Here is a 14,979-nt window from a genome sequence, read left to right on the forward strand (position 1 = left end):
ATTGTGAAAATGACTGTACTACCCAAAGCAATCTACAGATTCAATGCAATCCCTATCAAACTACCACTGGCATTTTTTACAGAACTAGAAAAAAAAATTTCACAATTTGTATGGAAACACAAAAGACCCCGAATAGCCAAAGCAATCTTGAGAACGAAAAATGGAGCTGGAGGAATCAGGCTCCCTGACTTCAGACTATACTACAAAGCTACAGCAATGAAGACAGTATGGTACTGGCACAAAAACAGAAATATAGATCAATGGAACAGGATAGAAAACCCAGAGAGAAACCCACACACATATGGTCAACTTATCTTTGATAAAGGAGGCAAGAATATACAGTGGAGAAAAGACAGCCTCTTCAATAAGTGGTGCTGGGAAAACCGGACAGCTACATGTAAAAGTATGAAATTAGAAGACTCCCTAACACCATACAAAAAAATAAACTCAAAATGGGTTAAAGACCTAAATGTAAGGCCAGCCACTATCAATCTTAGAGGAAAACATAGGGAACACTCTACAACATAAATCACAGCAAGATCCTTTTTGACCCACCTCTACAGAAATGGAAATATAAACAAAAAGAAACAAATGGGACCTAATGAAACTTAAAAGCTCTTGTTTATGGTTTCCTTTGCTGTGCAAGAGGAAAAGACAACTCTCAGAATGGGAGAAAATATTGGCAAATGAAGCAACTGACAAAGGATTAATCTCCAAAATTTACAAGCAGCTCATGCAGCTCAATATCAAAAGAACAAACAACCCAATCCAAAAATGGGCAGAAGAATATATACAATGGAATATTACTCAGCCATAAAAAGGAATGAAATTGAGTTATTTGTAGTGAGGTGGATGGATCTAGTCTGTCATACAGAGTGAAGTAAGTCAGAGAAAAATACCGTATGCTAACACATATATATGGAATCTAAAAAAAAAATATATATATATATATATATATATATATGGTTATGAAGAACCTAGGGGCAGGACAGGAATAAAGACGCAGATGTAGAGAATGGACTTGCGGACACAGGGAGGTGGAAGGTTAAGCTGAGACGAAGTGAGAGAGTGGCATGGACTTGTATACACTACCAAATGTAAAATAGATAGCTAGTGGGAAGCAGTCACATAGCATAGGGAGATCAACTCGGTGCTTTGTGACCACCTAGAGAGGTAGGATAGGGAGGGTGGGAGGGAGATGCAAGATGGAGGAGATATGGGGATATATGTATATGTATAGCTGATCCACTTTGTTATAAAGCAGAAACACACCACTGTAAAGCACTTATACTCCAATAAAGATGTTAAGATAAAAGAAAAAGAAAAAAGACAGTCTCTTCAGCATGTGGTGCTGGGAAAGCTGGACAGCTATATGTGTATCAAGTCACTCCCCCACACCATATAGAAAAGTAAACCAAAAATGGTTTAAAGACCTAAATATAGGACATGACACCAATAAAACTCCTGGAAGAAAAACATAGGCAAACATTTTTCAGCCATAAATCACAGCAATTTCTTAGATCAGTCTCCCAAAGCAAAAGAAGTAATAGTGAAAATAAACAAACAAGACCTAATCAAACTTAAAAGCTTTTACATAGCAAAGGAAATCAACAAATTAAAAGACTACCAACATATATAGTGCAGAGAGAAGACCAGCCCAGAGCATTTGGCTTTGAAGGCCAGCAGGGATGGCTTTTGGGAATCCCACAGGGTTGGGGAAATAAAGACTTCACTCTCAAAGAGCACACACAAAATTTCACATGCTCTAGGACCCAGAGCAGAATCAGTAATTTGACAGGAGCCTGGGTCAGACCAACCTTCTGATCTTGCAGAGTCGTCCAGAGAGACAGAAAGTAGTTGCAGCTCAATCTGGTTACACAGCCACTGGCTGGTGGGCCAGCCATTTTTAGAAGCCTGTTCTAACACGTGGACAACACTGGTGCTAGCAAGTGGCATTGTGGAATCCTCCCCCTAGATTATTAGCGCCAGGACCCAGCCCCGTCCTGGCTCAGCAGCCTGTAGGCACCAGTGCTGGGATGCCTCAGGCCAAAGCAACTAAATGGGCCAGGACACAGCCCCACTCACCAGCAGACAGGCTGCCTTAAGACCTCCTTAGCCCATGGCTACCTCTGGACACAGCCCTGGCAACCAGACGACCCAGTTCCACCCACAAGTGGGCAGGCACCAGTCCCAGAATCCCCTGGGCCCCGGCCCTGCCCTGGAAGCCCGCTTAACCTCTGAACCAGTCTCACCCACCAAGGGACAGGCACGAACCACAAGAAAACCACAGCACCACAGCCTGCACACCCGGACTGCCTACCAGTAGGCCACACCTTAAACTGGGACCAGCTTGGCCATGCCCACTAGCAGGCCAAACAAGCTTCAGGATGTCCTGGATGCCACACTCAACTGTGTCAGGAACCAGCCCCACCCACCAATGATCCAACACTAGCTCTGGGGTCGCGTTGGCTATAGAATTAAGACTCCAGGACCTGGTTCTGCCTGCCAGTAGGCCAGCACTAGCTGCAGGACCTGGATTCACCCACCATGTGCAGGCAATAGCCCTGGAGTGTCCTGGACCTTGACTCCAGCCACCAGTGGGGCAAAATTAGCTCCCGGGCTACTTGGGGTTCTGCAGTCAGCCACCTTGTGACCCAGTCCCACCAACCTGTGGTTGGCAGCCTCCACACAAGGCAGGGCCTGGCAGCCAACCAGACTAGGGGCCAACCAAGCCTACTAGAACACCCACAGAGCCAGCCGCAACAGAAAGACCCATGCAGCCCTCATAGGGGGAACCCCTAGAGCATACAGCTCAGGTAACAAAAGGCCAATTCTCCATTGTTGGGAAACATAACCAGCCACCAGATACATAAAAGTAAAAACAGCAACTCAGGCACAATGAGACAACAAAGGAACATGTTCCAGACAAAAGAACAAGATAAAACCCTGGAAGAAGAACTAAGTGAAGTGGAGACAGGAAATCTACCTGAGAAAGAGTTCAGGTAGTGATCATAAATATGACCAAAGAGCTCAGGAGAAGCATGGATGCACAGAGACAGAAGTTAGAAGTTATTAACAAAGAGTTAGAAAATATAAAAAACAACCAGAGATGAAGAATACAATATCTGAAATGAAAAATACACTAGAAGGAATCAACAGTAGACTAAATGAAAGAGAGGAATGGATCAGTGAGCTGGAATACAGAGTAGTGGAAATCATTTGATGCTGAACAAACAAAAGAAAAATGAATGAAAAGAAATGAGGACAGCTCAGGAGACCTCTGGGACAATACTGAGCACACTAATGTTTGCACTATAGGGGTCCTAGAAGAAAAGAGAGAAAAGGCTGAGAACATATTTGAAGACATAACAGCTGAAAACTTCCCTAATCTGGGAAAGGAAACAGACATCCAAGTCTAGGAAGCACAGAGAATCCCAGTCAGGATTAACCCAAAGAGGAACACACCAAAACACACTGTAATTAAAATGGCAAAAATTAAAGTTAAAAGTAGCAAGGAAAAAGCAACAAGTTACATACAAGGGAATTCCCATACGGCTATCAGCTGATTTTTCAGCAGAAAGTCTGCAGATCAGAAAGGAGTTGCATGATATATTTAAAGAGATAAAAGGGAAAAACCTACAAGCAAGAATACTCTACACAGAAACGCTCTTGTTCAGATTTGATGGAGAGATCAAAAGCTTTACAGACAAGCAAAAGCTAAGAGTTCAGCAGCACCAAATAAGCTTTACAAGAAATGTTAAGGGAGTGTCTAGAAGCAAAAACAAAATGCCACAACTAGAAATGTGAAAATTACAAAAGGAAAAGGCTCATCAATAGAGGGCAACATACAGTAAAGGTAGTAAATCATCCATGCACAAAGATAGTAAGAAGGTTAAAAGACAAAAGTAGTAAAATCATCTAACATCCATAATAAACAATTAAGGGATACACAAAAAAATTAGATGTAACAATATGACATTAAAAACAGTCATGAGGGAAAGAGAGGACAAAAGCAGGGTTGTTAAAATGCATTTGAAAGAAGAGATCAACAACTTAAAACAATCATGTATATATATGTGTGTGTGTATGTATGTGTGTGTATATATATATATAATAGTCTGCTATATAAAAACCTCATGGTAACCACAAACCAAAAATCTGTAATAGACATATACACAGAGAAAAAGACAAATCCAAATATAACACTAAAGATAGTCATCAAGTCACAAGAAAAAAAAAAAGCAAACAAAAATTACCTTCAAAAAACAACCCCAAAACAATTAACAAAATGTCAACAAGAACATACATATCAATAATTACTTTAAATGTAAATGGACTAAATGCTACAATCAAAAGACAGTGGCTAAATGGATAAAAAGCAAGACCTCTATATATGCTGCCTACAAGAGACTCACTTCAGATCTAAAGACTCACACAGACTGAAAGTAAAAGGATGGGAAAAGGTAGTCCATGAACATGGAAATCAAAAGAAAGCTGGAGTAGCAATATTTATATCATACAAAATTGACTTAAAAATAAAGACTGTTCCAAGAGACAAAGAAGGACATTACATAATGATCAAGGGATCAATCCAAGAAAATGATGTAACATTGTAAATACATATGCACCCCAACATAGGAGCAGCTAAATACATAAAGCAAATATTAACAGACATAAAGGGAGAAATTGACAGTAACACAATAATAGTAGGGGACTTTAACACCCCACTTACATCAATGGACAGATCACCCAGACAGAAAATCAATAAGGAATCACTGGCCTTAAATGACACATTGGACCAGAAGAACTTATTCATATACAGGGAACATTCCTTCTGAAAGCAGCAGAACACACAATCTTTTTAAGTGCACATGAACAGTCTCCAGGATAGATCACAGCTAAGCTACAAAACAAGCCTTGGTAAATTTAAGAAAATTGAAATCATATCAAGTATCTTTTCCAACCACAACACTATGAGACTAGAAATCAACAACTAACCAAACAAACAAAAAAATCACCTGCAAAAGACACAAACACATGGAGGCTACTAAAAAAACAATATGCTACTAAATAACCAATGGATCACTGAAGAAATCAAAGAGGAAATTTAAAAAAATCCTGCCGACAAATGATAATGAAAATACAACATTCCAAAATCTGTGGAATGCAGCAAAATCAGTTCTAAGAGGGAAATCTATAGCAATAAAAGGTTATCTCAGGAAACAACAAACACCTCAAATAAACAACCTAAACCTTACACCTAAAGCAACTAGAAAAAGAACAAACAAAACCCAAAGTTAGTAGAAGGAAATAAATCATAAAGATCAGAGCAGAAATAAATAAAATAGAAACAAACCAAAAAAAATCAATAAAAAGTCATTTCCTTAAAAAAAATCAACAAATAGGTAAACCTTTAGCTAGACTCATCAAGAGAAAAGAGGGCCCAATCAATAAAATAATAAATGAAAAAGGAGAAGTTACAGCCAACACCACAGAAATACAAAGAATCATAAGAGACTACTATGAAAAACTATATGCCAAAATGGACAAATTCCTAGAATTGTACAATTTCCCAATACTGAACACAGAAGAAATAGAAAATACCAATATGAACACACCAATTACCAGTAATGAAACTGAATCAGTAATTTTAAAAATTCCCAACAACAAATATCCAGGACAAGATTGCCTCAGAGGTGAATTTTACTAAACATTTAGAGAATTAACACCTATCCTTCTTAAACGATTCCAAAAAACTGCAGAGCTTCCGAACTCATTCTACAAGGCCATCATCACCCTGATACCAAAACCAGACAAAGATGCTACAAAAAAAGAAAATTACAGGCTAATATCACTGATGAACACAGAAACAAAAATCCTGAACAAAATACTGGCAAACCAAATTCAACAATACATTAAAAGGATCATATACCATGATCAAGTGGGATTTATCCCAGAGATGTAAGGATTTGTCAATATCTGCAAATCAATCAATGTGATACACATTAACTGAATAAAAACCATATGAACATCTCAATAGATGCAGAAAAACCTTTTGACAAAATTCAACATCTATTTATGATAAAAACTCTCCAGAAAGTGGGCATAAAGGGAACATACCTCAACATAATGAAGGTCATATATGACAAGCCTGCAACTAACATCATACTCAATGGTGAAAAGCTGAAAGCATTTCCTCTAAGATAAAAGGATGTCCACTCTTACCACTTTTATTCAACATAGTATTGTAACTCCTAGTCACAGCAATCAAAAAAAAAAAAAAAAAAAAAAGAAAGAAAGAAAAGGAATCCAAAGTGGAAAGGAAGAAGTAAAATTGTCACTGTTTGCAGATGACATGACACTATACACAGAAAATCCTATGGATGCCACCAAAAAACTACTAGAGCTAATCAATGAATTCGGTAAAGTTGCAGGATACAAAACTAATATATATAAGTCTGTTGAATTCTACACATTAACAATGAATTATTAGAAAGAAATTAAGGAAACAATTCCATCAAAAAGAATAAAATACCTAGGAATAAACCTACCTAAGGAGGTAAAAGACTTGTACTTAGAAAACTATAAGACACTGATGAAAGGAACTGAAGACAACACAGATGGAAAGATATATCGTGTTCATGGATTGAAAGAAGTAACATTGTTAAAAGGACCATATTACAAGGCAAGCTACAGATTCAATGCAATCCCTATCAAAATACCAATGGCATTTTTCAAGGAACTAAAACGAATAATCTTAAAATTTGTATGAAACCACAAAAGACTGAACAGCCAAACAACAGCTGGAGAAATCAGGCTCTATGACTTCAGACTGTACTACAAAGCTACAGTAATCAAAACAGTATAGTACTGGTGCAAAAAACAGACACGTAGATCAATGGAACAGAATAGAAAGCCCAGAAATAAACCCACACACCTATGGTCAATTAATCTACAACAAAGGAGGCAAGATTATACAATGGAGAAAAGACAGCCTCTTCAATAAGTAGTGCTGGGAAAATTGGACAGATACATGTAAAAGAATGAAATTAGGACATTCTCTAACACCATATACAAAAATAAACTCCAAATGTATTAAAGACCTAAATGTAAGACTGGAAACCATACAACTTTTAGAGGAAAACGTAGGCGGAACATTCTGATATAAATCATAGCAATAATTTTTTGGATCTGTCTCCTAAAACAAAGGAAATAAAAGCAAAAATAAACAAATAAGGCCTTATTAAACTTAAAAGCTTTTGCACAGGAAGGGAAACCATCAACTAAATGAAAAGACCTACTGAATGGGAGAAAATATTTGCAAATGATATGACTGATAAGGGGTTAATATTCAAAATATATAAACAGCTCTCACAACTCAACAGCAAAAAACAAACATCCCAATCAAAAAATGGGGCAGAAGGGAAGGGATGAGATTTAAATTACTTGAGCATTTATTATTTTTCAGCATTTTGTAACTGATACTTTCTTCTACAGTTAACATCTGGATAGATTTTAATACTTATTTGGCCCATCTGAGTCATTCCACACCCTTAAAATAAAATTATTTCTCTAATTCAACACTTTATGTTGCTCTTTTTTTTTCAGTCCTTAAATCCCAAGATATGATAAAAGCAACCACAGTAGAAACTTTTATTAATAAGAAAGGTATAAAACCAAACTATTTCAGAAACAAAATAAAAATGTAGTAACTTACTTGAGGTAGTTGAACTTTTCTTCTTTTTCCAGAAAAGTTCTAGATTAAAAGTAAAAAAATAATAAGTAATCAATGCTTAGAAAATCTAAACAATTTTCCTTTATAGAATAGTGAACAAAATAAGGAGAACCCTGGCAGAAATAAAGCCTACAAACTCACCTAGCACTATCTGTAACTAATATCTGCCTTTTTCTACTTTGGAAGTTACCCTCCAGAGATGATATTAAAAGTATATAATAGTTACATGAGATGATATTAAAAGTATATAATAGTTACATCACAGCAACATGCTTGTCCCTGACTACACACACTTTCCCATTAATTCCCAGCTTCTAATGAAGCTGAGTGATTGTGGAAAGAGGTGCTCTGTGGATTTCCTACTTAGTTTCCTTTCTTTAACATTTCTATCCCAGGATATTGAACAAGTGGAGCAGCAATAGACAGAGGGGAACAGAATTTGGAATACCAGGCAAAGGGGTGAAAACACACACATACACACACACCCTTGATTGACTATAATGGACACTGTGGTTGTCTAAGTGAGCAGCTGTCTACTGCTCCTCTATGTGACTCAGAGGAATACTGATTCCACCCCACTGGTCTTGTCAGTGACCAAAATGGGCATGGGCCCAATTCTGGCCAATAATTGAGAGTCAGCTGGGGATTAGGGGGAGAACTTCTGGAAAAAATTTCCTCACTTCTAAGAGAAAGCCCTCAAAGGAGGCAGTTCTTCTGGACACTGCTGTTATCTGGTTAGGACACCAGAAAGCACTGTAGCTATCTTGCCATCTGCCTGGGGAAAGAGCCAACACCAAGCAGAGCTGAGAGGGGAAAGAGCTCAGTTCTTTGACAATCATGATTTAGCCCAGTAAATCAGTTTACCCTGAAGATTGCTTCTGCTGAACTTCACATTTTATAAGATTATTTCCATACTGTTAGAACCAGTTTGAGTATAAACTTCTATTACTTGAAGCTGATAACATTCTCACCAACACACTGCTGTGTGTTTTTTAAACCCTGACCTAATGAATTATTTCTAGACTTTGTTCTTAGTTTCACAGAACCACAAGCTCTTGAATGGCAAATTAGTATATCAGTACATCTGACAAAGAAACTGTCAACATAGGTGGCAAAATTTTCTCTTGAACATTTGTGACCACTGAGATTTAGAAGAGAAAGTAAAAATTCTGATTTTCCTTTGTGTCAAAAGCTATTTTCAAAGAATACTGAGGTATGCCTCTTATCAGTAGTTTATAATAAGTGGGAAATCAGTTAAGTGTTGGAATTATTAAATATGGGGAAGAAAGTGCCTATATAAACATGCTCCTTCCTGTGCCAAACTGAGCTGGATACCTGTGGTGGGGCCTATGGGCAGGTAAAGGCTTAATGTTTAATTTGGTCACTACTCAGTCGCCTACCTTCCCACAAGGTGGTTTTTTACACCCTGATGAAAATATACTTCCCCTTGTTTTCCTAACAGTTTAATCTGTAAAATATGGACAGTTTCCATGTCATTGAGCAATCAGATTATTAATATATCATGAAACCAAAGTGAGAAGTATCAGAACAAGGACATCAGTGGTTCAATGACTTAAAAACAGTAAAATGCATCCTTTGGGGGCTTATTTTAGGTCTGAGCAGAATATTTCAACACGCCAAACACTTAGAAACATATCTGTTGTGGATACACTGGACAAGCTTTAACATTTATTCTGTTTGGGTACAAGGAAATCTCAATGTAAAAGGCATAAATTTTAACAAGTCTTGGTACCTGAGAGAAAATATTTGAGAGCACAACACACTAAACAGCTGGACAGAGATACTTAAAAATTGTCTCTACTCTCCCACTATTTTAAGTTAGCAGGTAATTTATAGCTACATTTATAATGCCTGTGTCCCAAAGAGAAGGTGATTAAACACATACATGAGGTTCAGAAAACCCATGCTCTAAAACTCTGGTAAGGAGGCCTTTTTCATGACCAACCCCCTTCCTTACTTCTAATCAGTTTTAAAGGGTAACCGATTGCTAAGGGTTACAGGTGGAGTGCCTTAAATGTTTCTTCCCGTCTAGTCCCACTGCCCTGATTCAGACCTTCACTTCTCCCTGGTATGGACAATGACATGTTTCCTAAACTACTTTCTTTGACTCCAAACTCTCTCCAACTCACAACTTCACAATGTCACCAGACAGAAACCCATTCTAGGTTTCTTTCGCAAAGACTTAACTCTGCCCCAATGACACTGGAATTACAAACAGGTTAATGTGACCTTCAAGACCCCCCAAAATGGATTTGCAATTTAATTTTCCAGCCAGACCCACTTGTTCACCTCATGCTACAGGCCCACCATGACCTTCATGTGTAAACGGCCTGCATGCATGAAGTTGACGTGGCCTTCAGGGCTCCTTTCTCCCCACACTTCCCTTTAGAACCGGGACTTAACCATTACAGACTAGAGTGAAGATTCCACCTAGTCAGTGCTTTCGAACAAAGTTAACATACTTTAAAAGTCCAATAATTATCAGCCAGGTCCTATCCATTCATTCGCACATTTATTCCATGCCTACTACACTCTGTGTTCAAAGATAAACAAGACACAGTTCCTGCCCTTCAGAGGCTGAAAATATAGTGTGAAAAATAGATGTGTAAACATATAATTATAAGTGATAAGTGATATAAAATTAACAAAGTGCTGTGGAAATATACCTGTGAAGAACATTACACTTACTGTTTTCAAGGGTCATAATTTAAAATCAGTAAGTAATTCTCTGGAAATACTCATAAAATTGTATCTTTTAAATGGTCTGTTAAGCAATGCCCTTAAAATTTTTAAAACATTACCACATTCCAATTTTTCCATGTTGAATGTGATGGGTAAAGATCTTTAGAACTACTACATTAAAATGTGCAACAAATACTAACTTTGTTCTAATTCGTGCTTTACACACATTAACTTTTTTTGGAGTTTTATGTCTGTTTCATAAATGAAAAGAACTTTACATAATCTAGGTGTGTTTTTAGGAACCAAATACAATTTATATCTTTTCTCTGTTAATGTTTCCCTTTTCATACGCTGTGCTTCAAGGTTACCCAAGATAATCTCTATCCAACTGTGTTTAGAATTCATCTACATGTGAACCTGGATTAGACACATTTCAGTTAAAAACTTTTCATAAATTCAATTTCTAACAAAAGTTCAATCCTTAGGAAATTTAATGGGCTCAATTTTCCCTTACTTTCTAACTTTAGAAGCTACATATCTAGTCTTTTCCATAGACTTCTGAGGAACAGACACATAAAACTATGTAATTGCCATACGTGTACTCCCAGCAAGAGGAAGGTAAGAGTGGTGAATAATGTGCTATGTTGCCTGCAGGGTGTGTGTTCATCTCCTCTCAGGCGCAAGGACAACCCTAGAGCTGGCTCCATTCTGAGCGAGAAGCGCAGCTCCTAGAGATGACACATTCATCTGTTATGGAAGGGTGGGTATGAAATCTTTGCCTTTGGGTCTGTACCATACATATTCATAGGCCTTAAGGAAAGAGTCAATCTGAACGTTTAAACCATGTCAGTGTTTTGTGCTTGCTCAGCATTAATTTGGGTATGTCATTTCCGATACTAATCCAGAAGTGATCCTTCTAATCAAATATAGGTTGTTTAATATATTTGGAACTATTCTTTTAAAGCACTAGTTTTGTTACAAATATGAAAACCCAACACGTCCATGCCAATCCTGTTTACATTTATCACGCTTCCTGCCCCTGAAGTTAGTTTCAGACCTTAGGCCTCTGACAGTCTCATGTTCTCACCTCTACACTGTCTCTCCCAATTATCTCAAGTGTAAGTCCTACATTTTGAAAAGCTTACCTGGTATTTCTATCTGCATATCCTGCTATGACTCTAAGTTCACATTTCACCCAAAAATCTCTCTCCAGATTTTATTTCTACCAATGATGGTATCATTTTTCCAACCAGAAACTGGACTCATTCTTGCTCCATGTCTCTTTCCATATCCAATCATCAATATTTGCCAACTTTTCTTTCCTACTGTCTATGGCACTAATCTTTTCTATTCTCACTCTCATGTCCTTGTTTCAGGATCTCAGTTCACATCTAAACTAGTATAATACTGTCTCCTTATTTTCAGTCTCTCCCTTTTCATATATTTCCCAGAACAGTAAGAGATAAATCTTCTAGATATCACTTGCACAAGTCACTTCCCTGCTCAAATGATTTCAATAGCATTTAAACTTTAAACTTCTGGGGACAGCATTTGAGGTCCTCTACAATCTATTTCTCCCTCCTTAATTAAACATTCTAAACCGTCTATCCTGTGTAAAATGGATCCCCCAAAATAAGATTATGATTTAAAGGGCTTATTCTTTTGTTAACTAAATTTAGTAATAGGTGTATGTTAAGCTTTTAAAATCAGAATCAGAGAGAAAAGATAAATGATGGGGCAAGATCTCACTTGAGGCATCTAATACTACAATACTCTCTTGTAAGATCAGTTCTATTGTTAACAAGAATTATATTAACAAGGTATGAAATTGAACTAGAAAAAATAACCTGCCTAGGGATTTCTTTCTTTCTTCCTTTCTTTTTTTTGGGGGGGTACGCAGGCCTCTTGTGGCCTCTCCCATTGCAGAGCACAGGCTCTGGACATGCAGGCTCAGCGACCATGGCTCACGGGCCCAGCCACTCCGCGGCATGTGGGATCTTCCCGGACCGGGGCACGAACCCGTGTTCCCTGCATTGGCAGGCGGACTCTCAACCACTGCGCCACCAGGGAAGCCCTGCCTAGGAATTTCTTAATGAAGGCAGCTTGAATGGGAAAAACTTATGGTACATTGTTGTAGGAAAAGGCTACAATCTCTATGACGTTTTCTAGGAAGATACAAAGAATAATCCTAAAAGTGGAAAGACCTCTGTAATTATGTAAAACAACCAACAAATCTTCTAAAATTAAAGAAGGTATATTGTAATTGTATGACTTATCCATGTTTATACAGCTACTTCATAGATGGTTTCTGAAATTAAATAAATGCTAATATTTACTAAGGTTTTACCATGTGCTAGACAGCAGGCTAGGTACTTGACTGGTATTATCTCATTTAATCCTTGCTTCAGCCCTCAGTACTTTAATAGACATCTTTTATATTTGAGGGAAATAAATCACTAAAACTCTCTAAATTATTGAGCTTTAAGATTCACTGCTCACTTTGGTTATTCAACTTGCCTTCTTCATCTGGAAATATTCCTTCTTTTGTACCTTACTCTAATACCAATTTGAAACTGGAAAGATTGCTGTTATTCCTAAAATAATTCTAAGCGCATTTTCACCAGTGACTTATAATGATCCATGCTAACTGAGCTATCTTACATAATATTTCAGAAACAGGAGTTTCAGTAAATTTTATTAAAAATTTAGTAAATTTAAAAATTTTGTTCACTTTTACTTTAGTTCTTTCTAATATGGCATTGCTTTAAAACAAATAAACAAACACTAAGCCCCAGCAAAGGCAGGTGTTATGTATAATCACCCCAGAAGACTGAGGAAATTAACACAAGGAGCTCAGGATGGCTTGTCTGAAACATGCTGATATGACAAAGAAGATGCTTATCAGCACAAATTGTTTTTTACTCTCCTTGGTAAAAGGGATAAGAATGAATGAATAAATAAATGCTAGAATTGAGAAATTAAATATCGACTAGTCTTTCAGAAAGTCTAGTGGTTAGGGTAAAGAAAAAGGTAGGGTGGCAGACTGAGGTGTGTGTTTCGTATGGGGGAGAAATGTAAACGTGTATGAGCTGAGGGAAGGAGTCTGTGGAGAGTGAGAGATTAAAGAGACAGAAGGGACAACAGAGAACAATGTCCCAGAGGCAGTCTTTGTTTTACAAGATAGCAAGTTCAGAGTGACAGGACTCACCACTATTCAGGCTGATTTATTATGCCACAAAAATGGCTTAAGTTTGAGAATTTGGGTAATGTACCATAAAAGTAACCCTTTAAAAAAAATTGAGTCTATAATACAATATTCAAAATCACAATCTTTAAAGAACTAGATAACTCTTTACTCAGAACTATGTTCATTCATCACTGAACTATTAAAACAGTGTTTTGCACACAGCAGATCGATGAGTGAATTATGTGATAATGAATCCTAAAATAACATTTATTTCTTACAGACACTTATACTTACTACAGATTGAAAATATTCAGGAGAGATGCCTTCCAATTCAAGGATTCTGTCCTCAAGTTTTTTAATTCTCTGATAAACGTCTCTTGGCACCGGACCACCTAAATACATTAAAAAAAATTCTGAGATACTATGGATAATTCTTTCTTCTTACAATTTTTATTCTTAAAATGCCATGCAAAGACACTTATGCAAAAGAATGGGAATTATTTAAACTTAAGAAAATAAGTTAACAAGAGTAAGACAGAATGAAATCTTTAGCAAACATTTTCATAATATACTCTATGGGATATATTATTATACTACACTTCTCCCCAAGCCCCATTTATGCTTCCTATGTTGCTAGGCATTTTGTTTTATGTTAAATTCATTTTACAAGACATTGAATAGTTCCTATATAGAACAACTTGTATCTCTGACAGACTGTGACAGTTATTTAGGAGGAGGAAAATGCATAGTGACAACTGACAATTCAATTCAGTGGTTGTAATATGTCATATCATTTTCTTCAATTATACTTCTCCTTACATGCCATATTTTCTCCTTTAACCCAGAAGAACATTTAAAAGGAGCTTTACCATAATTTTTTTAACATCTTTATTGGAGCATAATTGCTTTACAATGTTGTGTTAGTTTCTGCTGTATAACAAAATGAATCAGCTATACGTATACATATATCCCCATATCCCCTCCCTCTTGCGTCTCCCTCCCACCCTCCTTATCCCACCCCTCCAGGTGGACACAAAGCACTGAGTTGATCTCCCTGTGCTCTGTGGCTGCTTCCCACTAGCTATCTATTTCACATTTGGTAGTGTATATAAGTCCATGACACTCTCTCGCCTCATCCCAGCTTACCCTTCCCCATCCCCGTGTCCTCAAGTCCATTCTCTATGTCTGCGTCTTTATTCCTGTCCTGCCCCTAGGTTCATCAGAACCTTTTTTTTTTTTGATTCCATATATATGTATTAGCATACAGTATTTGTATTTCTCTTTCTGACTTACTTCACTCTGTATGACAGACTCTAGGTCCATCCACCTCACTACAAATAACTCAATTTCATTT

General features: G+C 37.3%; 1 protein-coding gene across 3 annotated transcripts in view; it reads right to left on the reverse strand.

Annotated features, from left to right (window-relative positions):
* The window catches only part of MBIP (MAP3K12 binding inhibitory protein 1), a 34,906-nt gene that overhangs the window by 8,443 nt on the left and 11,484 nt on the right, over positions 1 to 14,979 (reverse strand). For all 3 annotated transcript variants that reach the window (XM_007105729.3, XM_028495933.2, XM_055088389.1), the window contains exons 7-8: positions 13,920 to 14,017; positions 7,718 to 7,756 (exon numbers count right to left, since the gene is read on the reverse strand). In XM_007105729.3, coding sequence (XP_007105791.2) covers positions 7,718 to 7,756; positions 13,920 to 14,017 — 137 coding nt within the window. The remainder of the gene's footprint in view (positions 1 to 7,717; positions 7,757 to 13,919; positions 14,018 to 14,979) is intronic.

This window comes from Physeter macrocephalus, chromosome 11 (assembly GCF_002837175.3).
Source record: "Physeter macrocephalus isolate SW-GA chromosome 11, ASM283717v5, whole genome shotgun sequence".
Taxonomy (NCBI): domain Eukaryota; kingdom Metazoa; phylum Chordata; class Mammalia; order Artiodactyla; family Physeteridae; genus Physeter; species Physeter macrocephalus.